The 27,697-nt window shown below is 42.2% G+C and overlaps 1 protein-coding gene across 4 annotated transcripts in view; it reads right to left on the bottom strand.

Moving 5' to 3' along the window:
• Positions 1–27,697, bottom strand: part of LOC118395551 (zinc finger and BTB domain-containing protein 32-like) — a 153,614-nt gene that overhangs the window by 51,202 nt on the left and 74,715 nt on the right. For 2 of the 4 annotated variants that reach the window (XM_052465115.1, XM_035789426.2), the window contains exons 4-5: positions 24,366–24,518; positions 23,905–24,016 (exon numbers count right to left, since the gene is read on the bottom strand). The exons of 1 other annotated variant lie outside the window; for it this stretch is intronic. In XM_052465115.1, coding sequence (XP_052321075.1) covers positions 23,905–24,016; positions 24,366–24,518 — 265 coding nt within the window. Of the gene's footprint in view, positions 1–1,889; positions 2,058–3,798; positions 3,924–4,478; positions 4,992–23,904; positions 24,017–24,365; positions 24,519–27,697 lie in introns of those variants that run through there. One more of the 4 variants, XM_052465116.1, reaches the window with a different exon arrangement.

The following is a 27,697-nucleotide window of genomic DNA, read 5'->3' as shown; positions in this document are numbered from 1 at the left end:
AAATTTTGATCACAAACACAATTGCTATATTTACAGAAAAACATTTTGATATCTACTGGTCTGATGTTGTAAATGAAACTGCTGCTCAAAAGCCCAATAACATTTTCCATGGCATTTTCGTTCAATGATTAGTATCGCAAAACTTTATTTGTAATTAAATGATGTTGACAACTGGTTTAAATCAAATAAGTTGTCCCTAAAAAAAAAAATGTAAAGCTATCACATGCATTTTATTGGCCCCTCAAACTCAACTCTGGAAGTCGAAGCCAGTTCTGCTGCATTTTTTTCTCCATTGTTCCCCTCTACTCATGGACTGATTTAAGACCTGGTACAATTCATTATCAGGTAGAACAGAAAACCAGCAGGTTCTGGACCTCGTTGGGTAAGAGTTGAATAGCCCTGGTCTAGGCCAATACTTACAAAAGTAACATATTCATTCTCCAAAAACGTTTTGTGATGCTGGCAACTCATTCAGACAGCCGTGCCAGTTCCTCTCCACTTTTCCATCGCCTATTAGTTCTTAATATTTATGACATCAACCAACCTAGAATCTGTTTGCTTTTCAAATCAAAACATATGTACTCCCGGTTTCTTTTCAATTTTTCATCTCCTACAGAGGTCCACCTCAAGCACTTATTTTACATTTTTAGGTTTATATATATATGCCTTATGATATTGTGTGATATATATATATATCTGGATGCAATATTCTACCCACAAATATTCAACATTGATCTGTTACTCTCGTTATTCTAAATGCATCTGTGGATCCTTTCTGCTGATAACACTGAAAATTAATCTGTGTCTTTAATGCTGGGTTTGATCTAAACATCAGACGCTATAGAGTGGAATGTGTACTTCCTATGTTACATAGTGGAATGGTTTTTCTGCTGGTGTATCCTGAGGTTGCTCCTCTCTGAGAACCTCTTCCTGCAGTGCGTACATGCAAATGGCCTCTCTCCCGTGTGGACCTTCAGGTGCATCTTCAGCTGGTCCTGGCGGGAGAACCTCTTCTCACAATGGGGGCAGCTGTAGGGTTTCTCCCCCGTGTGGACCCTCTGGTGCCTCTTTAGGTGACAAGCCTGGGAAAAGCACATATGACACTGGGTACAGCTGTAGGGTTTCTCCCCCGTGTGGACCCTCTGGTGGATCTCCACTTTCTGGGGGCAGCTGAAGCCTTTGTTACAGAACATGCAGAGGAACCGTTTCTCTTTACTAATGCCGGATGTTTCTCCCCCTCCACGAGCCATGGCTCTTTGGTCATTTGAGTTCAACACTTGATCGAAAACGACACAGCCGTGTGAATCGGAAGGTGCCATCGACGTGGACACTGGGACACGATCCCTGAATGCGTGTAAAGGAGAGTGCGTGACAACATTTATATTTGTGTCCAAGCTTTCTCTGTAATCTAAGAAACCTCTACCCTGTGAGTGTCTGTCTCCTAGGTGACCATCTGCATTCCATGTGGGAGGAGCGTCGCCCTCCACTTTCACCTCGTCTACCACTATAACCTCTCGTTTCTTATCTAGGCACCCTTCAGAGTATACACTACTACCGTACTGGTTCCAGTCCTCTCTAAACAGATGAGTCTGTGTCTCTAAACCCAAGGATATGTTGCCAGGATCCATCTCTGTAGCGTAAGAACAAGGAAGATCATCAACACCAGTGTCTAATGCGTCACCATCTCCACAGGAATGAACCGTCCTCTGGCTCTGGTGAAATACCGGTAAGTACTCTGAGCTGGAAGCAGGAGGAGAGCCCAGTGGCCGCAGCTCCAGTCTCTCTGAGTCTGATCTGTGGTCAGATCCTGTGGGTAAGAGCCTGTGTGTTACAGTTAAAGTCTCTGTGTCTGTCTCTGACTTGAGGACGGTGTTCGGCGTTCCACTGACCTCCGTGATGCTGTGTTGGGTCCTGGGCTGAGGCGAGGCGGCGGGGTCCTCCCTGGACACAGGGGGCGCTCCAGTCAATCCAATCTGGATGTCTCTGCTGTGTCTTGTGTCCTCTCCTTCAGTTCTCTCCTGCTTGACCCCAGGACCTGCAACCCCTGTATCTGCAGACTGACAGAAGAAGAGAGGAGGTTATTGCAGGTACATGAGTTGAATTGGATAACAATGTCGTAGGGAAGTCTCACAAGCTCCCCTATGGCAGAGAAATAAGGATGTACAGTACCAGTCAAAATTTTGGACACACCTACTCATTCAAAGGTTTTTCTTTATTTTTACTATTTTATACATTGTAGAATAATAATCAAAATTTTGAAATAACACATGGAATCATGTAGTAACCAAAAAAGTGTTAAACAAATCTAAATATATTTCATATTTGAGATTCTTCAGTAGCCACCCTTTGCCTTGACGGCGTCGCACACTCTTGGCATTCTCTCAACCAGCTTCATGAGGTAGTCACCTGAAATGCATTTAAATTAACAGATGTGCCTTGTTAAAAGTTAATTTGTGGAATTTCTTTCCTTCTTAATGTGTTTGAGCCAATCAGTTGTGTTTTGGTAAGGTAGGGGTAGTATACAGAAGATAGACCTTTTTGGTAAACGACCAAATCCATATTATGGCAAGAACAGCTCAAATAAGCAAAGAGAAACGACATGTCCATCAATACTTTAAGACATGAAGGTCAGTCAATATAGCACATTTGAATAACAAAGTTTCTTCAAGTGCAGTCGCAAAAACCATCAAGTGCTATGATGAAATTGGCTCTCATGAGGACCGCCACAGGATAGGAAGAACGCGTATTTCTGCTACAGAGGATAAGTTCATTAGAGTTACCAGCCTCAGAAATGGCAGCCCAAATAAATGCTTCAGAGTTCAAGTAACAGACACATCTCAACATCAACTGTTCAGAGGAGACTGCGTGTATCAGGCCTTCATGGTCGAATTTCTGCAAAGAAACCACTACTAAAGTACACCAATAAGAAGAAGAAACTTGCTTGGGCCAAGAAACATGAGCAATGGACATTAGACTGGTGGAAATATGTCCTTTGGTCAGAGTTCAAATGTGAGATTTTTGGTTCCAACCACCGTATCTTTGTGAGACGCAAAGTAGGTGAACGGATGATCTCCGCATGTGTGGTTCCCGTGAAACATGGAGGAGGTGTGATGGTTTGGGGGTACTTTGCTGGTGACACTGTCTGTGATTTATTTAGAATTCAAGGCACACTTCACCAGCATGGCTACCACAGCATTCTGCAGCGATATGCCATCCCACCTGGTTTTCGTTTAGTGGGACTATCATTTGTTTTTCAACAGGACAATGACCCAACACACCTCCAGGCTGTTGAATGGCTATTTGAACAAGAAGGAGAGTGATGGAGTGCTTCATCAGATGACCTGGCCTCCACAACCTCAACCTAATTGAGATGGATTACGATGAGTTGGACCGCAGAGTGAAGGAAAAGCATCCAACAAGTGCTCAGCATATGTGGGAACTCCTTCAAGAAAAGCATTCCAGGTGAAGCTGGTTGAGAGAATGCAAAGCGTGTGCAAAGCTGCCATCAAGGCAAAGGGTGGCTACTTTGAAGAATCTCAAATATTAAATATATTTTGATTTGTTTAACACTTTTTTTGGTTACCACATGAATACATATGTGTTATTTCATAGTTTGATGTGTTCACTATTATTCTACAATGTATAAAATAGTAAAATTAAGAAAAACCCTTGAATGAGTAGCTGTGTCCAAACTTTTGACTGGTACTGTAAACAAGTAAATAGCTTAGGGGAGCCTTTCTGAAATAAATTGGCCACATTTGATGTACTGTAATTTTGATGTAAAACTATTACACTAACCTCTATCACGATAACGTGCTGGGTTGAGGTTCCACTCCCCTCATCAACAGTGATTGGTTGGTCATCTCTCCATGTATTGTCTCCCACTGGCTTCACAAAGCTCCTGTAGCCTCCAGTGAGATTTCCTTCAACAGAGATTTAATTGGGTGGGAAAAAGGTGGTTAGATTAGCTACTGTCAATGCTCAATTGTATATTGTACCCAATTGACAATGTCTAGAATTGGCAAGGATGTAAGGTAACACCTTATAACTTACTAATAGACTATTCATAGATAATTTGATTGTTTCATGCACCATATTGTTTTCATTGAGGAAATAATAGGAAATGCAGTAAATAAAGAATCTGGTTTGAATATGATGTCTTTGCACAAGATAAGTAATCAGAGGAAAGATTGCATACTATTCAAAAACTGACCATGGCCGAATTCTGGGTAACACATCTTAACACATGTGCAGAGGGGAACGGGGCGAAAGGCACTAGCTATATATGAACGGTGACAGGCTGCACAGCCTCGGCCTTCCGGGAAATAGTGTCTGTGTGCAAGATATCTAAGTAAGCAATCAGGGGAATTATTGCATTCTATCCGAAAACTGACCAAGACACAATTCTGGGTAATATACATCTGAACACATGTGCAGGCGGGAACAGGGCGACAGCCCCAGCCTTGTGCAAAATGTACCTCTGGCCATTCCTCTGTATCGGTCGAGGATCTTGACACTACTGGGACGACTGGCGAGGACGCGGTCTCGCATTGTCCTCTCTGTGCGCTCCCGTGTCACCTTCTGTTCCAATAGCTGTAGTTTCCTGCGTAATGTCCTGTTTTCTTTCTGGCTTTGAGTTATTTCCAAACGAAACACTGCATAGTCGTCGTCTACGAGTTTACAGATGTCTGCCACGGCTGTATTCGCTAGCACCTCCATGATGGAGGCTATTTGAGTGTGAAAAACCATACAGTTCGCCATTGTTAGCAGCTAGCTAGCGTTACCTAGATACAATCTATCAACCAAATCCTGTCTGCAATGCGAATTAAACACTACCTTGGGTAAGTATGTGATGCTGGGTAGTTAAATTAGTCATATTTTGAGTACTAAGGTGTTCATAAACGTCTACATAACAACAATAAAACGCTATTGTGGAAATTGTTCTTGGTCACTGTTCACTTCCGTTTTCTTCTTCTTCGTGTGATTTTCCGTCAGAGACACCACTTTCGTCACAATTTCTAATACCAGAGAGAAAGAGGAAGAAACATGCCCAACTCCGCAGAAAATCTGTCTCCTCCCAGCAGGTGGCGTTTTTTTCGTTGTTTCGCCAACCGAGCAATTAGTTTTTGTTAGGTCAATGAGTGTCGAATTTGTTAAACAAATTGTTTTATGGCTATGTGGGTTTATTTGATCGAATAATCGTTTCGTAATGCTTAAGTTGCTACGTGTGTACTGATATAAGATGTCCCGGAAACTCTGAGGAAAAACCGCTTTATATCAAATTTTATTGGTCACATACACATGGTTAGCAGATGTTATTGCGGGAGTCGCGAAATGCTGGTGCTTCCAGTTCCGACAGTGCAGCAATATCTAACAATTCCACAACAAATACCTAATATACACAAATCTAGGTAAAATAAATATATATTTATTTTATTTTTACCTTTATTTAACTAGGCAAGTCAGTTAAGAACAAATTATTTTTTTCAATGATGGCCTAGGAACAATGGGTTAACTGCCTTGTTCAGGGGCAGAACTACAGATTTTTACCTTGTCAGCTTGGTGATTAGATCTTGCAATCTTTCGGTTACTAGACCAACGCTCTGACCACTGGAATAAGAATATACAAATGTATAGATGAGCAATGTGAGAGCGGTGTAGGCTGCTAGGATGCAATAGATAGTATAGAATACAGTATATACATATGAGATGAGTAATGCAAGATATGTAAACATTATTTAAAAAAGTGGCATTATTAAAGTGACTAGTGTTCCATTTATTAAAGTGGCCAATGATTTAAAGTCTGTATGTAGGCAGCAGCCTCTCTGCTAGCGATGGCTGTTTTTCAGTCTCTCGGTCCCAGCTTTGATGCACCTGTACTGACCTCACTATCTGGATGGTAGTGGGGTGAACAGGCAGTGGCCCGGGTGGTTGTTGTCCTCTGATCTTTTTGGCCTTCCTGTGACATCGGGTGCTGTTGGTGTCCTGGAGGGCAGGTAGTTTGCCCCCGGTGATGCGTTGTGCAGACTGCACCACCCTCTGGAGAGCCCTGCGGTTGTGGGTGGTGCAGTTGCCGTATCAGGCAGTGATATAGCCTGACAGGATGCTCTCAATTGTGCATCTTTAAAAGTTTGTGAGGGTTTTAGGTGACAAGCCATATTTCTTCAGCCTCACCACACTGTATGTGTGGGTGGACCCTTTCAGTTTGTCTGTGATGTGTACGCCGAGGAACTTTCCACCTTCTCCACTGCTGACCCATCTATGTGGATGGAGGGGTGCTCCCTCTACTGTTTCCTGAAGTCCACGATCATCTCCTTTGTTTTATTGACGTTGAGTCAGAGGTTATTTTCCTGACACCACACTCCGAGAGCCTTCGCCTCCTCCCTGTATGCTGTCTCGTCGTTGTTGGTAATCAAGCCTACTACTGTTTTGTCATCTGCAAACCTGATGATTGAGTTGGAGGCGTGCATGGCCATGCAGTCAGGGTGAACAGGGAGTACAGGAGGGGGGCTGAGCATGCAACCTTGTGGGGCCCCAGTGTTGAGGCTCAGCGAAGTGTAGATGTTGTTTCCTACCTTCACCACCTGGAGGCGGACCGTCAGGAAGTCCAGGACCCAATTGCACAGGGCGGGGTTGAGACTAGAGGTCGACCGATTATGATTTTTCAACGCCGATACCGATTATTGGAGGACCAAAAAAAGCAGATACCGATTAATCAGATGATTTATATATATATTTGTAATAATTACAAGAATACTGAATGAACAATTAACACTTATTTTAACTTAATATAATACATCAATAAAAATCTATTTAGCCTCAAATAAATAATGAAACATGTTCAATTTGGTTTAAATAATGCAATAACAAAGTATTGAAGAAGAAAGTAAAAGTGCAATATGTGCCATGTAAAAAAGCTAATGTTTAAGTTCCTTGCTCAGAACATGAGAGCATATGAAAGCTGGTGGTTCCTTTTAACATGAGTCTTCAATATTCCCAGGTAAGAAGTTTTAGGTTGTAGTTATTATAGGACTATTTCTCTCTATACCATTTGTATGTCATATATCTTTGACTATTAGATCTTCTGATAGGTACTTTAGTATTGCCAGCCTAATCTTTGGAGTTGATAGGCTTGAAGTCATAAACAGCGCAATTCTTGAAGCATTGCGAAGAGCTGCTGGCAAACGCAGGAAAGTGCTGTCTGAATGGATCATTACGAGCCTGCTGCTGCCTACCACCGCTCAGTCAGACTGCTCTATCAAATCATAAACGTAATTATAATATAATAACACAGAGAAATACGAGCCTTAGGTCATTAATATGGTAAAATCCGGAAAATATAATTTCGAAAACAAAACGTTTATTATTTCAGTAAAATACGGAAGCGTTCCGTATTTTATCTAACTGGTGGCATCCATAAGTCTAAATATTGCTGTTACATTGCACAACCTTCAATGTTCTGTCATAATTACGTGAATTCTGGCAAATTAGTTCGCAACGAGCCAGGCGGCCCAAACTGTTGCATATACACTGACTCTACGTGCAATGAACACGAGAGAAGTGACACAATTTCCCTAGTTTAATTTTGCCTGCTAACATGCATTTTTTTCACTAAATTTGCAGGTTTAAAAATATATACTTCTGTGTATTGATTTTAAGAAAGGCGTTGATGTTTATTGATTAGGTACACATTGGTGCAACGATTGTGCTTTTTTCGCAAATGCGCTTTTGTTACATCATTCCCGTTTGGCGAAGTAGGCTGTGATTCAATGATAAATCAACAGGCACCGCATCGATTATATGCAACGCAGGACAAGCTAGATAAACTAGTAATATCATCAACCATGTGTATTTAACTACTGATTATGTGAAGATTGATTGTTTTTTATAAGATAGCATTAAACCTAACTAGCACCTTACCTTGGCTCCTTGCTGCACTCGCATAACAGGTAGTCAGCCTGCCACACAGTCTCCTTGTGGAGTGCAATGTAATCGGCCATGATCGGTGTCCAAAAATGCTGATTACCGATTGTTATGAAAATATGAAATCGGCCCTAATTAATCAGTCATTCCGAATAATCGGTCGACCTCTAGTTGAGTCCCAGGGGCCTCAAGCTTAATGATGAGCTTGGAGGGTACTATGGTGTTGAATACTGAGCTATAGTCAATGAACAGTATTCTTACATAGGTATTCCTCTTGTCCAGATGGGATAGGGCAGTGTGATGGCAATTGCATTGTCTCTGGACCTATTGGGGGCGGTAAGCAAATTGAAGTAGGTCTAGGGTGTCAGGTAAGGTAGAGGTGATATGATCCTTGACTAGTCTCTCAAAGCACTTCATGATGACAGAAGTGAGTGCTATGGAGCGATAGTCATTTAGTTCAGCTACCTTTGCCTTCTTGGGTACAGGAACGTGACAACACGAGGCCGTTAGACTGGGAGGATGGAACCTCTTCTCTAAAAAACTCCCTGTAGATCTTCTGCTCTAAAATCTCTCTCACCCTAATATTTCTCTGCTGCTGCAACTACCAAATCTATCTTCTATGGATATGATTGACATGAAACCCACCCTATATTCAACCGATGGTGGGCAAAACACAACCTCAGATGATGTAAAAGAGTGTAAGCAGCAAATGCGAATATGAAAGAAAAAAAATCTGTTTATACGCATTTTAGATAATTGACGTTAAAGATTTTAAGAAAATGACAAATTTGATTAAAAAATGTTTTTTTCAAGGAATTATGAAATAGTTTGACGACCATGTTTGTAAGCTTTTAAATTATACCAATCTCCAGACTGGTCTCATAGACTACACATAACATAGTTAAAATAAATCCAGGTCACTCAAATTAGTATGACGTGTTACATTTGGTATGGTTACATAAGTTAGGTTACAACAAAAAGGCAAAAAGCGAAAGGAGGGTGGTTGGTCAGGGTGGGCGTATAACGTGAACTTCTTGCAACCCAAAAGGTTGCGTGTTGGACTATTTTTGGGGGGTTGAAAAAATATTGAATTTGTCCTTTACTACTATAGCCCATAGAAACGCATTGAATAACACATTCATAAATGGCAAATGAGTCAGTAAAAAATGAATAATAAGAAATAAGGTTTTGAAGTGTCTGTCCTATATCTAGGATATATAAGAAAGCTCAGGAAATGTGTGTGTGTGTACACTTTAAGTCGGAAATGTACATACGCCTTAGCCAAATACATTTAAACTCAGTTTTTCAAAATTCCTGACATTTAATCCTAGGAAAAATTCCCTGTCTTAGGTCAGTTAGGGTCACCACTTTATTTTAAGAATGTGAAATGTCAGAATAATGGTGACGAGAGTGATTTTATTTCAGCTTTTATTTCTTTCATCACATTCCCAGTGGGTCAGAAGTTTACATACACTCAATTAGTATTTGGTAGCATTGCCTTTAAATTGTTTAACTTGGGTCAAACGTTTCGGGTAGCCTTCCACAAGCTTCCCACAATAAATTGGGTGAATTTTTGCCCATTCCTCCTGACAGAGCTGGTGTAACTGACTCAGGTTTGCAAGCCTCCCCTTTTCCCTCCAAACATAACAATGGTCATTATGGCCAAACAGTTCAATTTCTGTTTCATCAGACCAGTGGACATTTCGCCAAAAAGTACGATCTTTGTCCTCGTGTGCAGTTGCAAACCGAAGTCTGGCTTTTTTATTGCGGTTTTGGAGCTGTGGCTTCTTCCTTGCTGAGCAGCCTTTCAGGTTACATCGATATAAGACTTGTTTTACTGTGGATATATATATATATATACTACCGTTCAAAAGTTTGGGTCCACTTAGAAATGTCCTTATCTTGTTCTTTTGCCCATCTTAATCTTTTATTTTTATTGGTCAGTCTGAGATATGGCTTTTTCTTTGCAACTCTGCCTAGAAGGCAGAGGAGGTGTGATGGTGTTGGGTTGCTTTGCTGGTGACACTGTCTGTGATTTATTTAGAATTCTATGCACACTTAACCAGCGTGGCTACCATAGCATTCTGCAGCGATATGCCGTCCCATATGGTTTGCACTTAGTGGGATTATCATTAATTTTTCAACAGGACAATGACCCAACACACCTCCAGGCTGTGTAAGGGCTATTTGACCAAGAAGGAGAGTGATGGAGTGCTGCATCAAATGACCTGGCTTCCACAATCACCCAACCTCAACCCAATTGAGATGGTTTGGGATGAGTTAGACTGCAGAGTGAAGGAAAAGCAGCCAACAAGTGCTCAGCATATGTGGGAACTCCTTTAAGACTGTTGGAAAATCATTCCAGGTGAAGCTGGTTGAGAGAATGCCAAGAGTGTGAAAATAATCTCAAATATAAAATATAATTTTGATTTGTTTAACACTTGTTTGGTTACTACATGATTTCATATGTGTTCTTTCATAGTTTTGATGTATTCACTATTATTCTACAATGTATAAAATAGTTTAAAAAATAAAATAAAAAACTTGAATGAGTAGGTGTGTCCAAACTTTTGACTGGTACCGTACATATATATTTTTGAACAAAACTATCTCTATACTTCCATTTGTTTGTATGGGTTACCATCAGACGGGTCCCTGAAAACACCATTGTGTTTGTGAGTCTCCCCTTTCCATAGAGCGGTCATAATATTTTTAGGCCAAACCGTTCAGATGCTACAGATGTTTGTGAGAAGACCGATTTTCGGGATGTCTCATGGTCTAACAAACACCTTTGTAGCTCGGCCACCTTCCACCACTGATATCCTTAGCTTAAACTGACAGATTTTGATTTCATTTATTATGTTACTTAGATTGACACACGGGTGCGATTTTAACCCCTAACCTTAACCCCTAATCCTAACCCCTAGAGCTAACGTTAGCCACAACAAATTGGAATTTGTAAGATATCATACGTTTTGCAAATTCGTAACATATTGTACAAATTGCAATTCGTAACATATTGTACAAATTGCAATTCGGGAACATATTGTATGAATTGCAATTCATAACATATCATACGAATTGTAATTAATAACATATCATACTAAATGAAGTGTCTTGGATTTACATACAGAATAATATGAAATGCTCTGAGACCACGTTGCAATCTCAGCCGCTTATCTTTTCCAGTGATGAAGACATGGCATTATCATGGTATGGTGGGGTATGCAAAATGGGTCAACTTTGAGCACCTTTATCTCCCGAAAGTTTTGGCATTCAGGTTTTTTTTAAATCACTTTCGGAGCAATTCTATGCATCCTCTGGTGGATCTCCTCCTGTTTTAGGAAACTGAAGGCTTTCCCACAGAACGAACATGAGAAGCGCTTCTCTTTGCCACTGGATCTACTGATAACTTTTCTACTACTGTCATGTGTCAATGGGCTTGTTTAGCCATTTAGTGTTGAGACACTGGCATTGTCTGAGGTCTGGTTTAACATTAGGAGAGTGTGAGGAGGACGAAGGCCAGGGAGACTCTGTGTTGTTACAGGGTAGATAGATCCTATAGAACACAGGTGGCCAGTGGCATCTTAATTGGGGAGGACAGGGAAGCTGTCTAGGCCCCTTACTTTTTTCAATCTTTACTAATGACCTGCCACTTGCTCTGAGCAAACCCTGTGTGTCAATGTCTGCGGATGACTCAACACTATACACGTCAGCTTCTACAGCAAGTGGAATGACTGCAACACTTAACAAGAGCTGCAGTAAGTTTCAGAATTGGTGGCAAGGAATAAGCTAGTCCTAAATATTTGAAAAACTCTAACCATTGTGTTTGGGACAAATCATTCACTAAACCCTAAACCCTACACCTCAACTAAATCTTATAATGAATAATGTTGAGCCATTTGAGGAGAGTAAACTGCTTGTAGTAACCTTGGATTGTAAACTTATGGTCAAAATATTGTGGCAAAGAAGGGGGTCGAGTGATAAATGGCAGATATGTGAGAGCAGAACTAATTAACGGGCTCTGCCCGATCACTAAAATGGCCACCCCTGTCAGAACTACAGATCACAAAATGGCCGACTGCCAAAACTACAAGTCCCAGAAGCAAGGGGAACCCTCAGAAGGTGGAGCCAACCCACAGATAAAGGGTCAAGAAAAAACAGGAAGAGAGAGAGAGAGTGCTTGAAGGATCTATGAACAATAGAGAAAGAGACAATAGAGATTGGCTGGATTTACCGTGTATGAGCTGGATTGTTTTGGACTTACCTGTTGGCGTTTGGACCTGGACCTACCGAGAACCCGATTCGTGTACCGAACCCTGCTATCCTTGACCTCGCCTACGGCCTGGGTGGACCAGGACGGAAAAACAAACACACAGTACTGTCCTGTTCGAAAGAACTCTCATTCTTGGGTGATTTGGTGACAGTTTACCACTTAATTTGTGACAAACGCTCCTAACCTTGAAGAGGTTTGCCACAATATATTGATGCAACATTAGCTAAGATGGGGAGAGTTCTGTCCATAATAAAGCTCTGCTCTGCCTTCTTAACAACAATATCAACAAGGCAGGTCCTACAGGTCCTAGTTTTATCGCACCTGGACTACTGCCCAGTCGTGTGGTCATGTGTGACAAAGAGGGACTTGGGAAAATTACAACTGGCCCAGAACAGGGGAGCAAGTCTGGCCCTTAAACGTACATGGAACAGGTGTAAAATATACTTTAGGAGGTTCTCGGGCCTGATCAACCTTAGATTCCTCTGAATCTGCCCAGAAAATGGCTTGTATAGCAGAGACAGAAGATGAAATTTTGGTGTTCACTTGTGCCAGTAGTGACTCAGAGTTTGCTGTCCCTTGTGCTTTATATCCTGTTTAATTTGCATTCAAAATTTTGGTGAAATTCAGGAGGGGTGAATGTAAAAGGTGTAAAATATACTTTATGTATTTCACTGAAAGTCACTAATTTATTTTCATTTATTATTTTAAGGTTATTTTGAGATGTGTTACACTACTTTCAAGAGTTAACTGTTTTATTGTATTTATTTTCTAAATCGTGTTAATGCTGTGATGTCATCAACGGGAGCGATGCTCAGTGATGCCAATTTAGCAAATTTGTTGCTAGATTTAGCAATTTGTCAGACTACCCTGGCAACTTTTTTGGTCAAACAGCACCTGGCAACAAATTTAGCTACTTTTAAAAATGTATTTTGAACTTTTAGCAACTTTTGAAAAGTGACTCAAATGCTAAAATGCACGCATTTCCCCTCTAAATGACACAAAAACGATGTTCTCTGTCACACACTCAGTCACAACACGCGTGCCTGCAAAAGTGCATTGTGATTGACGTCAGCAGCAGGCGCTCAGCTCGTGCCCAGGCAGCAGCAGGCCAGCAGCAATTTCAGCAAATTGCAAATCATTGTTGGCTGACTGCAGCAGCAGCAGTACGGGTTCGACAAGCCAAACCCAATGAATATAGTTGGTCACGAATGTTTGATCTTGAACAAAACAAACAACATCAATCAACATGTCTCAATCAAAACTGTACAGCCAGAAGTACAGAAAAGAGAGGGACTCTGTACCTGAACAAATGTCAAATCATATTTTTCGCCGAGATGGCCAGTCAATTTGAGTAACGTTATTGTGTATTCTACGTGATGACCAGGTTTTACGTTATCACGCAATGACATCACAACGACATTTAGCAACTTTTAGCAACAAATCAACCTGCCTCTAGCAATTTACCCTGAAAATTAGTTGACCATGCTTTTACTCCTCAGTTTGCTCAGAGCGTGATGAGGAGAGGTGTGTGTTTATGTATGCTCCGGTCTTTTGAATGCACATGTTCGCAAATGCACAAAAAAGACAAGCAGAAATGATATTGTCATTGATTTAGTGTTGCTCTACTGTTTGTAGGAATATATATTAGTGTGAATGGGGATAATGTTAGAGAGCAACTTTGATTGCAACTTTGCAAGGCTAGCCCAGCTACTGTTACCTTTATTGCAGGAGAGGGTCTTTCAGGTGCAGACAGCGTGAGTTTTCTGGTGATTTTCTTACGGGCATTCTGCACTCTTTTGTCTTCTATCAGGCAAGTATACTTGTGTATGAGAGTCCAGACGGCAGCATTAACCTTTGCCATGTATTTGTATACATTCCATGCAGTCGTTTTAAAGAGAGACAATTGGCAGAATTGTGTCCAGAGCCTTGTCTTCCACCAAATCCTCACCAGAACACAATGCAGAAAGGTACCGGTACAGTACCGGTAACATTGGTCCTGTGACCCAGATCAACGTGGATCATTGTGAATCGCCGTTAATCAACACCAGCTTGGTCACCAGGAGTTGCTATGCTATAGATAGGTTGGAAGTGAATCTGATTCGTTTGAAATTGTCAATACATATATTTCATTTAATTACTCATCCATTTATTTGTGTATCATATAGTGAATATGACCTATATTGTTGGAAAAGGAGACCGTGTTTCCAGTGATGAGCTTGAACTGGGTCTTGGGAGAGGGAGGTTTTTCAGGGAGTTGCCTCAGACCCCAGCTGGAATTACAGATGTTGTAGATTCACTACATTTTTGCTCTACTCGGTTGCCTAACGACACACCCTCAGCTCCTGTAATTATGCCTGGTGACACTCCCTCAGATAGTTCAGAGGTGGCCAATCTTATCACACAACTCGCTCATCAGATAGGACAGCCTATATCAGATCAACTTAGAGAGGAAGGAGGATAGAGGCGCACGTGCTCAGTGCAGGCCAGACATTCACTGACACACACTCCCTTTAATTTATTTGGTATGAAGTTGGTCATGCAGTCTGACGTGAGAGAGCCTCCATGTTTCAGAGGGGAGGGGTCTGACAAGTACTTCGTACATGAATGGGAGGAGCTCATGGACGCTTACCTGAGAAAGAGGGGCGTGCCGGTCATAGAACAGTCACGGGAGGTTATGCCCAAGCTTATGGGGAGAGCTAGAGACATTGTAAAGATAACACTCCGCAGCAATACATCTCTGAAACCTCACGAGAACCCTACAGTGATAATGGATATACTGAAACAGCATTTCAGTGAGTCAACATATTCATCTATGCCTCTTGACGACTTTTATAACACTTTGCACGTACTAGGAGAAAATGCCATGGAGTACCGGATTCGTCTGAACAAGGGAGTAGATGTGGCGGACGAGTGTTTGAGGAGGCAGGGTCAAAGCTTCAAGGACTCCAGACGAGAGGTAACAATGATGTTTGTGAAACACTGCCCAGATCCTTCTCTTTCTGCGGTTTTAAAATTCAAAACAGCTGATAGGTTGACAGCAGCTGACATACAAGAACGTCTCGACGAGTATCAGTCTGAAATGAAAGCCCAAATGTTGACCAGGTCAAAGCACCCTGCTGCTGTGAGACAGGTGGTCACACATGTCCAGACCCCTGTACTTGAAGATGAAGTGACATCTTGTCCAGTTTCTCCTAGCCAGAGTGAAGTACTTGTCACACCCTCTAATCAAACTGAGGGAAACTGCATGCAAACCTTGACAAGCCTACTTGATTGTGTGCTAACGCAGAACACTGAGACAACAGTAAGACCGCAGCACCCACCTAACCAAGGGTAATCTAAAAGGAAATACTGGAAGGTGTGTAGTGGTACAAACCACTCTACGCTTGCACACTGTAGATGGGAGGGTCTGTGTTTGTCATGCATTGAGTCTGGTCACAGGAAGAAAAATCGTAGAGGTCGACCGATTAATCGGAATGGCCGATTAATTGGTGCCGATTTCAAGTTTTCATACCAATTGGTAATTGTCATTTTTGGACACCGATTGTGGCCCATTTCTTTTTCACCTTTAACTAGGCAAGTCAGTTAAGAACACATTCTTATTTTCAATGACAGGCTAGGAACGGTGGGTTAACTGCCTTGTTCAGGGGCAGAACGACATATTTTTACCTTGTCAGCTCTGGGATTCGATCTTGCAACCTTCCGGTTACTGGTTCAACGCTCTAACCACCTGCCTTACATTGCACTCCACGAGGAGCCTGCGTGGCAGGCTGACTACCTATTATGTGAGTGCAGCAAGAAGCCAAGGTAAATTGCTAGTTAGCATTAAACTTATCTTATAAAAAACAATCAACCTTAACATAATCACTAGTTAACTACACATGGTTGATGATATTACTAGTTTATCTAGAGTATCCTGCGTTGTATATAATCAATGCGGTGCAGTTTGGGCTGCCTGGCTCGTTACGAACTGTGTGAAGACCATTTATTCCGAACAAAGACCGTAATTAATTTGCCAGAATTGTACATAATTGTGACATAACATTGAAGGTTGTACAATGTAACAGCACTATTTACACTTAGGGATGCCACCCATTAGATAAAATACGGAACGGTTCCGTATTTCACTGAAATAATAAACGTTTTGTTTTCGAAATTATAGTTTACGGATTTAACCATATTAATGACCTAAGGCTCGTATTTCTGTGTGGTATTATGTTATAATTAAGTCTATGATTTGATATTTGATAGAGCAGTCTGACTGAGCGGTGGTTGGCAGCAGCAGGCTCGTAACCATTCATTCAAAACAGCTCTTTGTTGTGCTTCAAGCATTGAGCTTTTTATGACTTCAAGCCTATCAACTCCCGAGATTAGGCTGGTGTGACCGATGTGAAATGGCTAGCTAGTTAGCGGGGTGCGCGCTAATAGCGTTTCAATCGGTGACGGCACTCGGTCTGAGACCTTGAAGTAGTTGTCCCCCATGCCCTGCAAGGGCCGTGGCATTTGTGGAGCAATGGATAACAATGCTTCGAGGGTGGCTGTTGTCAACGTGTTCCTGGTTCGAGCCCAGGTAGGGGCGAGGAGAGGGACGGAAGCTATACTGTTACACTGGCAATACTAAAGTGCCTATAAGAACATCCAATAGTCAAAGGTATATGAAATACAAATTATATAGAGGGAAATAGTCCTATAATAACTACCACCTAAAACTTCTTACCTGGGAATATTGAAGATTCATGTTAAAAGGAACCTCCAGCTTTCATATGTTCTCATGTTCTGAGCAAGGAACTTAAACGGTAGCTTTTTTTACATGGCACATATTGCACTTTTACTTTCTTCTCCAACACTTTGTTTTTGCATTATTTAAACCAAATTGAACATGTTTCATTATTTATTTGAGGCTAAATTGATTTTATTGATGTATTATATTAAGTTAAAATAAGTGTTCATTCAGTATTGTTGTAATTGGCATTATTACAAATACATAAACAAATAACAAATATTACAAATAAAGAAAGAAATAAAAATGAGCCGATTAATCGGTATCGGCTTTTTTTGGTTCTCCAATAATCGGCCTCGGCATTGAAAAATCATAGTCGGTCGACCTCTAGTCCGAAGCCTGGGCCGAGATACAGTGAGGAGCCCACACAAGCAACCCATGGAGCGGAGCCGTTAAACTGGCAGGCCAGAATATGGAGGGGGGATGTGCGGGTCAAGAGAAACAAACCTTCGAGTGTGATGAAAATTTACATGTGAACACATGTAGTGCAGCACCAGGAGGGGTTCAGGTCATAGCGCAGAATAAACAAAGAGTAACGCCATTTGACAAACTGTTTTATGCCCCAGTCACTGTAAATAACCAGTTCCAATTGAAAGGGATGCTTTGACACCGGCTCCACGCCCTGTACTTTAAGCGAGGCAGCAGAGCAAAGAATGCTTGCGGAAAATATTAGTCTAGAGAAGAAGCCACTGTCAGAGCCAGTCATTCTCATTAGTGTAGGGGGGAAAACGGCACAACCAAAATGCATGTATGAAGTTGACCTTAACGTGTATGGGATTAGTTGTTCAGTTTCTGGGCTCATAGTCCCAGGTCAGCATGATGATCTCATTCTCAGTACAAACTTGATAAAGCACCTCATGCATCAAATGAAGGGTACTGACGAGTACTGGAGACTCATATCAGAATGTACTTCGCAGCCATCACCTGTGGGAGAATACTTCTTGAACATGATGACTAGCCTGACATATTGGCAGAGTGAAGAGATGCCCCCAAAAAATAGGGACAGTCAAACTCAACCAGGCTGTCACACTCCTTGCTAAACAAGAACATCTAGTGTGGGGGTGGCTTCCCAACAGCGTGCCAATGTCTCCAGGGAGCACTATTGTGGTTGAACTCACTTCATCCAAGACTATGCCACAAAACATCATGGTCCTTCTGTGGCTCAGTTGGTAGAGCATGGCGCTTGTAACGCCAGGGTAGTGGGTTCGTTTCCCGGGACCACCCATACGTAGAATGTATGCTTTGGATAAAAGCGTCAGCTAAATGGCATATATTATTATTATATTATGGTGGGCCGAGTCATCACACCCAGGTGGGGAGACAGGTGGGTGCCCATGAAAGACACTAACCTATCGGACAAACCTATCACTATAAAGACAAACTGCAAGCTGGCTGATGTGTGTCCCTGTCTGGCTGTGGAGGACTTCCCCGTTTTCCAAGGCTCCTGCAAGATGGAATGGGGGAACTCTAGGGAAGTGGCCCATCACAACCAGCTCTGTGGATTTGAAGCAGAGACTGCTAGATGTTGGGTTGGGAGAGGTTGACATCGAGCCCTGTAAAATCAGTCAAGCAACAAGAGAATAAGTAACTGCACTAATTCCTATCTACAGTGATGTGTTCTCCAAGAACGCTCTACATATCGCAGAGTTCCGCCTGCCCACTACCAGAAACTATGACAAGCATTGACGGAAATGGAGGAACAGGAAATAATCAGGAAATCCATCAGCAAATATGCTTCCCCTCTAGTTATGGTGTGGAAGAAAGACGGTGGGCTTTGTATATGTACAGATTTCAGATGGCTGAATGCAAGGACACTCAACGATGTGCACCCACATCCACATCAATCTGACTGTCTTGCAGCCCTAGGGGGCAACACCTACTTCAGTACGATGGACTTGACGTCAGGCTTTTACAACATACCTATGTGTGAGGAGGACAAAATGTATACAGCCTTCACTACCCCACTGGGTCTGCACGAATGCAATCGAATGCGGCAGGGCCTATGCAATAGTCCAGCTTCATTTATGAGGATGATGCTCAGCATTTTTGGGGACCTAAATTTCAGTAGCCTGCTGTGTTAGTGAGACGACCTCTTGGTGTTTGCACCAAGTGAACGAGAAGCCTTGGATAGATTGGAGCTTCTGTTCCAGAGACTGATACAGCACAACCTGAAACTGAGCCCAAAGAAATGCAATTTCCTGAGGAAATCAGTGAGATTTTTGGGTCAACAACTGATTCAAATAGAAAAATGTCAAAGGGTCTAGGGGTTGACAGTTTGGCAACATAAGTACTGCTGAAAGGCAGAAAAATAACATATACTGTATATATAGATTGATATGGCAGATCAGCTGCAGTAATACTTGTCATGGGATGAAAGGCACAGAGCGAGTCGAGTCGAGTCGAGTTGCTCCTAACCAATCCCTCTAATGGTTAAGGTTAGGTTTGGGCAAGAGTAATCTGATCCTAGACCAGTAGTTAATGACAACTTCTACTTTGATCACAAACAAACAGACCAATGGTGACGGGGTGGTTGTGGCCCCGACAAAGTTGGATGTGATATCCAAAATGACAAAGTCAGATCTAATGGAGGAAGATGGCTGTACGCCTTCAGTACGAAGGATGAAATCCTTCCTAGGAATAATATTCTGCTATCAAAATGTAATTCTAAACTGTTCTGCTATTGCCAAGCCTCTCTTCGCTCTCATTGCAGGTCAGAGGAGAAGGGGGAAGGTGAAGCCTGAGAAGCAAGCTGGCAGCTTCAAAAAGTTGAAACCTACTGACTGGAGTAATGAGTGTGATTCTGCACTTAACAGCCTTAAGGAGAAGTTATTAAACTGTGCTGTACTTGGTCAGGCATGGTTTAAAATAGGCGCAGACTTGCCCTAGTCTAGATTTAAAAAGTCAGATTTCCAAAAGGATGAATGATTTTTGAAGAAATATATTTCTGTGACCATTTCCATATGTACACTGAACAAAAATGTAAAAGCCACATGTAAAATGTTGGTACCATGTTTTTTGAGCTGAAATAAAAGATCCAAGGAATTTTCCATAAGCACAAAAATGTGTTTACGTCCCTGTTAATGAGCATTTCTCCTTTGCCAGGATAATCCATCCATCTGACAGGTGTGCCATATCAAGAATCTGATATGGTCATTGCACAGTTGCTGAGGAGTATTTCTGTCTATAATAAAGCCCTTTTGTGGGGAAAAATTCTGATTGGCTGGGCCTGACTTCCAGGCCCACCCCACCCATGGCTGCGCCCCTGCCAAGTCATGTGAAATAGATAGATTAGGGCCTAATTAATTTATTGAAATTGAAATTGTTGCATCTTGCGTTTTATATTTTTGTTCAGTATACAGTACAAATAAAATGCAGCTAGCATCTTTTTTTGCTTGAGCCAAGACTTTCATCTGATAATCTTAGGGAAGGCCTATCCCTCCTTCCTTACAAGTACTGATCACCTTGAGGTTTTTGGCATCTCCAACCTTCCGTCGTGAAACAGGAGATTTGTGTGGCGTAAGAGAACCGATTGTATGCAGAATAGTCCAAAGTCTGCAAAACTATATGTGTACCAAAAGACAATTACATCAAGTTCCCTGATGCTGCTGCCCAAGCCAACTACAAGGTAGAGTTCTTTGAATATGTGGAAGAGGTGGTGGGAACTGTTCATGAGGAGGCCAGACACCCTGGACGGGCAGAGCTGAGTGTGCCACCCGTCGGACGAGTGTGCCATTCGTTTACTTCTTATGAGAAGCACTTGGCACTGGAACTGGTTGAGGGAGAAACCCAGACAAATCTATAACTGCGATGAGTCTGGGTTTTTTAGCACCCTGAGCAGGCACAAGGTGCTGGCTCCCCCGCTAATACGGGGTTACACGCTAGCGTTACCTAGATTAGAACATCAACCAAGTCCTGATTCCAACACAAATTAATCACTAATTGTGGAGTAACCATGAGGTAGCTAAGGCTAGACCCAGGCCTTTTTTGAACCAATTCACCAGGCATTAGACTAGATCCTAAAGGAGAAGATGGACTTGCACTCCCTCTGAAGGCTGAAGCTCAGGGTGATCTGCTCTTCATGGATACTGTGGGGTTTTTATCATAAAAACAGGAGGGTCTATTTAGGCCCCAGGCCCTGCTTCATCCCTGCACTGAGACTGTGAAGAGAAGGGTCTGGGCTGCAGACTGGATCACTGACTGAAGTCTGTCACTCTGACGACCACCAGGACTGAGGTTGTTCAGTCCTCCTGTCCACTGGTTGTTTTCTATTTGGTAGCTTCTGTCCCTCATGGTTTAGTCCTGGCTCTAACTCGAAGGAAAAGCGACAGCGCCTGATCCAGGGCCAGTGACCTGCAACTGCAGAGGGCCAGTCAAAGATGGTGGATCAATTAAGATAACTCACCTAGGCCGTTTGCCATGGTCTACTTGTATCGTTCCTTGATGCAGACAGTAAACAAGAGTATATATATATTTATATGAGAAGCGCGTCACTACACACAAACATGATGAAAACAAGTTACCACAGCCAAGCCCATTTAACACAAATTCAAGTACTTACATTTACATTTACATTTAAGTCATTTAGCAGACGCTCTTATCCAGAGCGACTTACAAACTTAACATGGAGCCAATTATAATTAAGTCCATATGATTTTGTTCAACTGAGAAGGGAAACTCAGTTCCGCAAAGGTATTTTTAAAAAAAAGTCATTTTTGAATTGGATTTAAAATGGTCATACACTCACAACGTGAAGTACAATACTTTTATTGCACAAAATGATACGTGACAAGTACAATAACATCACTACGGTAACACTTCACCTTTCCTGTAAATCTGGTACCATCGCTTTGATAAGATTGATTTTAGAATACTTTGGAAAAGGTTCACTACTACATGTAAAGTAAACATGAATTAAGGCACTATCATGATCATCTTACTTTAAAAACAGCAAGAGACAGCCATCCTTCTGAACTGAGCTGCAGGAATGCTACCATGAGGCCATTAGTGACTTTAAAACAGTTACAGTTCAATGGCTGTGATGGGAGAAAACAGAATGGATCAACATTTGTGACTCCACAATAATGACTTTAATCAATGAGTGAAAATACAAGTATACCGAATACAAATATTCCAAAACTGGCATATTGTATGCAATAAAGGCACTACACTAATACGACAACAAAAACAAAGGAATATGTTTTTTGGCCTAAATGCAAAGCCTTATGTTTGGGGAAAATCCAATAGAACGTGTCACTGAATAACTACCTCTTTATTTTCAAGCATGGTGGTGGCTGCAGCATATGACACAACTGCAAAATTACACTGTAGTTGCTTACCAAGAAGACATTGAATGTTCCTGAGTGACCAGGTTTCAGTTTTGACTTAAATCTGTGTAATGATGGGCCGGTGAGTCAGAAGCAGGTGAAACATTTAAATAAAACAAAACCAATTGTAACAAGGCTTAAAAATCCTTCTTAAAACCTGTCTCCTTCCCTTCACAAGTGACATCAAGAAGGGATTGTAATTTTCAGCTGGTCAGTTTATGAAGTGCAAAGAGCAAGTATTCCTAATGTGTTGTAGACTTAAGTCAATGTCACACAATGTCTAGATGCAACATTCTACCAAGGAATATTCAACAATGAAATACGTTACTCTCGTTATTCCAAGTGCATCTTTGCTGCTGACAATGAAAAGGAATCTTTGTCTTTAATGCAGGGTGTGATGTCAGTCAGAAGCTATCAAATGGAATGGTTACTTTCTATGTTATAGAGTGGAATGTTTTTTGTGCTGGTGTATCCTGAGGTAACTCCCCTCTAAGAACCTCAGTCCGTATAGGCAAATGGCCTCTCTCCCATGTGGACCTTCAGGTGCATCTTCAGGTTGCCAGACTGAGCGAAGCGCATGTGACACTGGGTACAGCTGAAGGGTTTCTCCCCTGTGTGGACCCTCTGGTGCCGCTTTAGGTTGGACGAGTGTGAAAAACTGGCCTGGCACAGGTGGCAGCTGTACGGTTTCTCCCCTGTGTGCATCCTCTGGTGAATCTCCACCTGTTTGGGGAAACTGAAAGCTTTCCCACAGAATGAACACGGGAAGCGCTTCTCTTTGCCATCGGATCTACTGATAGCGTTGCTACTACTGTCATTTGTCAATGGGCTTGTGTAGCCATTTAATGTTGAGGCACTGTCATTGTCTGAGGTCTGGTTTAACAGGAGAGTGTGAGGAGGACGAAGGCCAGGGAGTGTCTGTGTTGTTGCAGGGTCCATGTTCCAGTTGATAGATCCTATAGAAGGCAGTCTGAAGGCAGCACCTGTTAGTGGGTTAACCTGAGGCGCCATCAGTCTCTCTGAATCACAACTATAGGAGCAGGACGGAGCATCGCTAGCCGAGTCAGTGTCTGTTCTCTCCAGCCGCATACTGACACCTCCCCGTCCCCGCAGACCAAATCTACGCCTCACCCTGGTCTCAGCCGTGCTGTTGTCATGGAGACTTATTTTGGATGTTTTGTGCTCGACTGTCTGTTTCTGGTTAACAATGTTGTTCACCAGCCCAGAGTTGAGGACGCTGTCCCATCCATTGACCTCCACTATGTTGCCTCTGGTCCTGGCCTGCTTGATGTCGTCCCCTGGACACATGGCTGCACCAGTCTGGGAATCAAAAATGGCAGAGCGATCTCCTCCGTTAGCGTCCAACCAACCACCTGCAGGAAGAGTTTAGAAAATAGACTTTACAAACATGACAGAGAACTCTAAATATGGAGTTTTTTTTGTCAATGACCTGGTCAAGTGAATACATTATAATGTATGTTTTTATAAGCCGTATTTATTTTATTTTATTATTGAAGAAAATGTAGAAAAAAAACTGCCATGTGCATCACTTTTCCCATTGAAGATCTATTACTGTATGTAGGCTATATGTATTTCTCCCTCACCTTGCTCCCCCATCTTTAGTCCACTCAGCAGATCAATGCTCTCTGGTCCATCTTCTATTATCTCCTCTTTGACCAGCAGCAGATCAGGCTTCCCATCCTCCATGTCTACTGACTGTAAGAGATACAGAGTGAGAGGATGTTGGATCAAGAAATCTGATATGTGCACCCTGCTATTGAGCATTTTATGATTGCATAGAACTCATAGTAGTGCCTCATTGCCCAAACATGTTGGTTGATTTGATTACTTTACACTTTAATGGTATGATAATTCAGAGGCATGTTCCCACACTTAAGACAAAATTAATCAAGACCTGGGCCCGTATCCACAGTCTCTCAGAGTAGAAGTGCTGATCTATGATCTTTCCATTAAATCTTAGTCATTATGATCTAAAAGGCTAAACTGATCCTAGATCAGAACCCTGACCTAATATTATTCAGCCAGTAGTTCACAGTGGGCTCACCTCAGTGAGGCTGTGTGTGGTCCTGTTCTGCTCAGCTGGTTCCTCTGTGGGTTCAGGAGGTGGTGTAGTCTGGTTGTCCTCCATGACCATGGTCCCCTCAGGGTTCCCCAGACCCTCCTCCTTCAACATCACCACCTCTGGACCCTCCTCCTCCTGGAAGAGAGAGGTGATACAGATTACACAGACATACACTCCCTCAGGTACGTACACACACAAACAGATAAGTGTTTACCCATCCCACTGCTATATTGTAGTTACAGAATTACTTAATTGTTGTTAAACATCATGGTGTTTAAATAAATATGATTTTGTGGGTAAACAGGAGTCAACTATGATAAGTCAGAAGTCAGACAAACCTCAACTATTTTGACGTGTAAAAAAAAAATGCATGAAAAATGGAAGAGGCTATATATATATGGACAGGATTGGTGGCCAAATTGCTCAGCTGAGAGTCGAGTGGAGACTAATGGAGTCTCTTCAGTCTGATGAACCCTTCCCAGCTAGCTAGTTTGTGCTGGCTTGTAGGCAACAGCAGCATGGCGCTAGTTAAAACTTGTAGAAGACTGTTTATTTCGACTGGACGAGGGATTAATAACTTGTAGTATTGGGCACCATCTGGATGTCACCGTGACACAAGCCAGTGTGAATGACCAGCGTTGTTTCGTGGTTCGTCCCACTGTTGCTTCACCGGGCAGCTGTATTACATGTTGCTAACGTGGCCAATTTGTTCTGAACTGACAGAACGTCCCCACTCAACGGCCGCTGCGTGACATACATTTTGGGCAACAGGCATGTTCGAATAGCCTCTCCAGTGTAGAGTAGGCGTTTGTGTAGGTATATTTAGTAAGTGTATAATGGTTATAAAGCGCTGTCTGGAGAATAAGGTGAGATCAGATGTGATGTGTACTAAAGAGAGATTCAATTAAAGTCTTAGAATGAAAAGTCCCATTTTGTGTTTATTAACCCTTTACACATGTGGGAAATGGATAAGAAATGTTTTACAGAACTAAAAAAATAAAACCATACATAACCATGGTAGCAATTGAAAGGGAACAGTTGAGATAATTAGACCAAAAATGGGCACAACAGTTTACCTGACAAGATCCAATCTAAACATGACACTGTTGATTTTATGTGCATTTTCCATTTACTGTACATTTTGCAACAGTTGTTGACAACAAACTCTGAACACACTCTGGATACATTCAGTAACAAAATAAGAATATTCCTGGGCAATGTGGGGTTGGTGCAACATAAGACCAGACAATGACCAGGGTTCGAGTGAGAGGACTAACTGGTGTCTCCAAGTGGCCACACACCTCTCCAAAGTGTGCACATTTCCTAAGTAATTTCAATGCACTTTTTATGACTCAGAGTCTTCAACTATAAAAAGGTACTTTTTGCTCTCCTAGCTGTGCTGTTGCGGAACTAGAGCAAGCACACTTGTAGTTCTGTTTCCGAACACAACCCTGCATCCCCGCCATCACACAATTACTGTTGTTTACACAATCCAAAAATAGTCCATTATAAATCGCAATCTGGCTAAAGTGGACAGTCTGAAAGCTTGTTATATTGCAAACATGACTAGCTAAGGTATGAAATACAAATCTTACAGTGTTAGGCTTTCACAAAGTAAATCAGAGAAACAGATTGTCATTGTGGTGCGCATAGAAGGGAGTCACGAGTGCATTCAGGTGCGTGTTCAGCACTTCACAATAAACAAACATAGGATCAGTCTGTTCAGAAGAACCCAGGGTATGACGACATCACATCTTGTAACTGCACATCAAACATCGTGATCAGAAACGTTGACACTGTATATGACATGAGTTAGATTTGGAGATGTGAAGTGCAGATTTGGCTTGCTTGTATGACGGTGGTATTTATAAGAATCCTCAACGTCTCATCTTTCACGATACATCGAGTCGTCTTAATTTACAGCATTTCCCCTCAGTCAAAACCCATACAGCGCTTACCCATTCAGTGATGTACAGCTACCACATTCCAATGTTTGCTTATTAGTGCCCAACCTGTATATGGTTACGAGTATATTTAACAAGTGTTAAATACTCCATATAAAAACCACACATGCATGTCAACAAAAAATCAGAATGAACTTAATAAACTGCATTAATTTACTCATTAAGTAGTTGAAGTAATGAAATAGGCATTTATAAAACATATAGCTTACACAGTACTTTTAAGGCTTATAGATCACACAATGCCTGGACGCAGAATTATATCTATAACTCGTTATTCCAAATTCATCTGTGGATCTTTACTGCTGACAACAATGAAAATTCATCTTTGACTTTAATGCAGCATTTGATCTACATGTGAGAAGCGATCAAGTGGAATGGTTATTTTTCAAGTTATAGAGTGGAATGTTTTTTCAGCTGGTGTATCCTGAGGTAGCTCCTTTCTGTGAACCTCTTCCCACAGTGCGTACAGGCGAACGGCCTCTCTCCTGTGTGGACCTTCAGGTGCATCTTCAGGTTGCCAGCCTGGGTGAAGCGCATGTGACACTGGGGGCAGCTATAGGGTTTCTCCCCTGTGTGGACCCTCTGGTGCCTCTTCAGGTGCCCAGCCTGGGCGAAACACATTTGACACTGGGTACAGCTGAAGGGTTTCTCCCCTGTGTGGACCCTCTGGTGCCTCTTCAGTTTGCCAGCCTCGGTGAAGCGCATGTGACACTGGGTACAGCTGAAGGGTTTCACCCCAGTGTGGACCCTCTGGTGGAGCTCCACCTTCTGGAGGGAGCTGAAGCCTTTGTTACAGAGCATGCAGAGGAACGGTTCATCTTTACTACCGCCTGATGTTGCTCCCCCTCCCAAAACCTGGGCCCCTTGGTCCTTTGAGTTCAAAACCTGATCAAAAAGGATGCGGCCGTGTGAATTGGAAGGCCCCATTGACGTGGACACTAGGTCGCGATCCCTGAGCGCATGTAAAGGGGAGTGGGTCTCAATATTTGGATTGGTCTCTAAACTTTCCTTGTAATCTAATAAAGCTCTGCCTTGAGAGAGTCCTTCCCCTAAGTGAGTCTCATCCACATTCCATGTCAGAGGAGCGTCACCTTCCACTTTCACCTCATCTACGATTATGACCTCCCCTTTCTTATCTAGGCACCCTTCAGAGTATACACTACTACTGTACCGGTTCCAGTCCCCTCTAGACAGATCTGTCTGTGTCTCTAAACCCAAGGGCATGTTGCCAGGGTCCATCTCTGTAGTGTAAGAACAAGACAGATCATTGCCAGTCTCTAACGCGTAACCTGAGTCCCGATGGGAATGAACTGTCCTCGGGTTTGGGTTACCGTAAAGTAAATACTCTAA

This window comes from Oncorhynchus keta, chromosome 16 (genome assembly GCF_023373465.1).
Source record: "Oncorhynchus keta strain PuntledgeMale-10-30-2019 chromosome 16, Oket_V2, whole genome shotgun sequence".
Taxonomy (NCBI): domain Eukaryota; kingdom Metazoa; phylum Chordata; class Actinopteri; order Salmoniformes; family Salmonidae; genus Oncorhynchus; species Oncorhynchus keta.
Note: the sequence above shows the minus strand (reverse complement) of the source record. Positions and strands in the feature narration are given on the sequence as shown.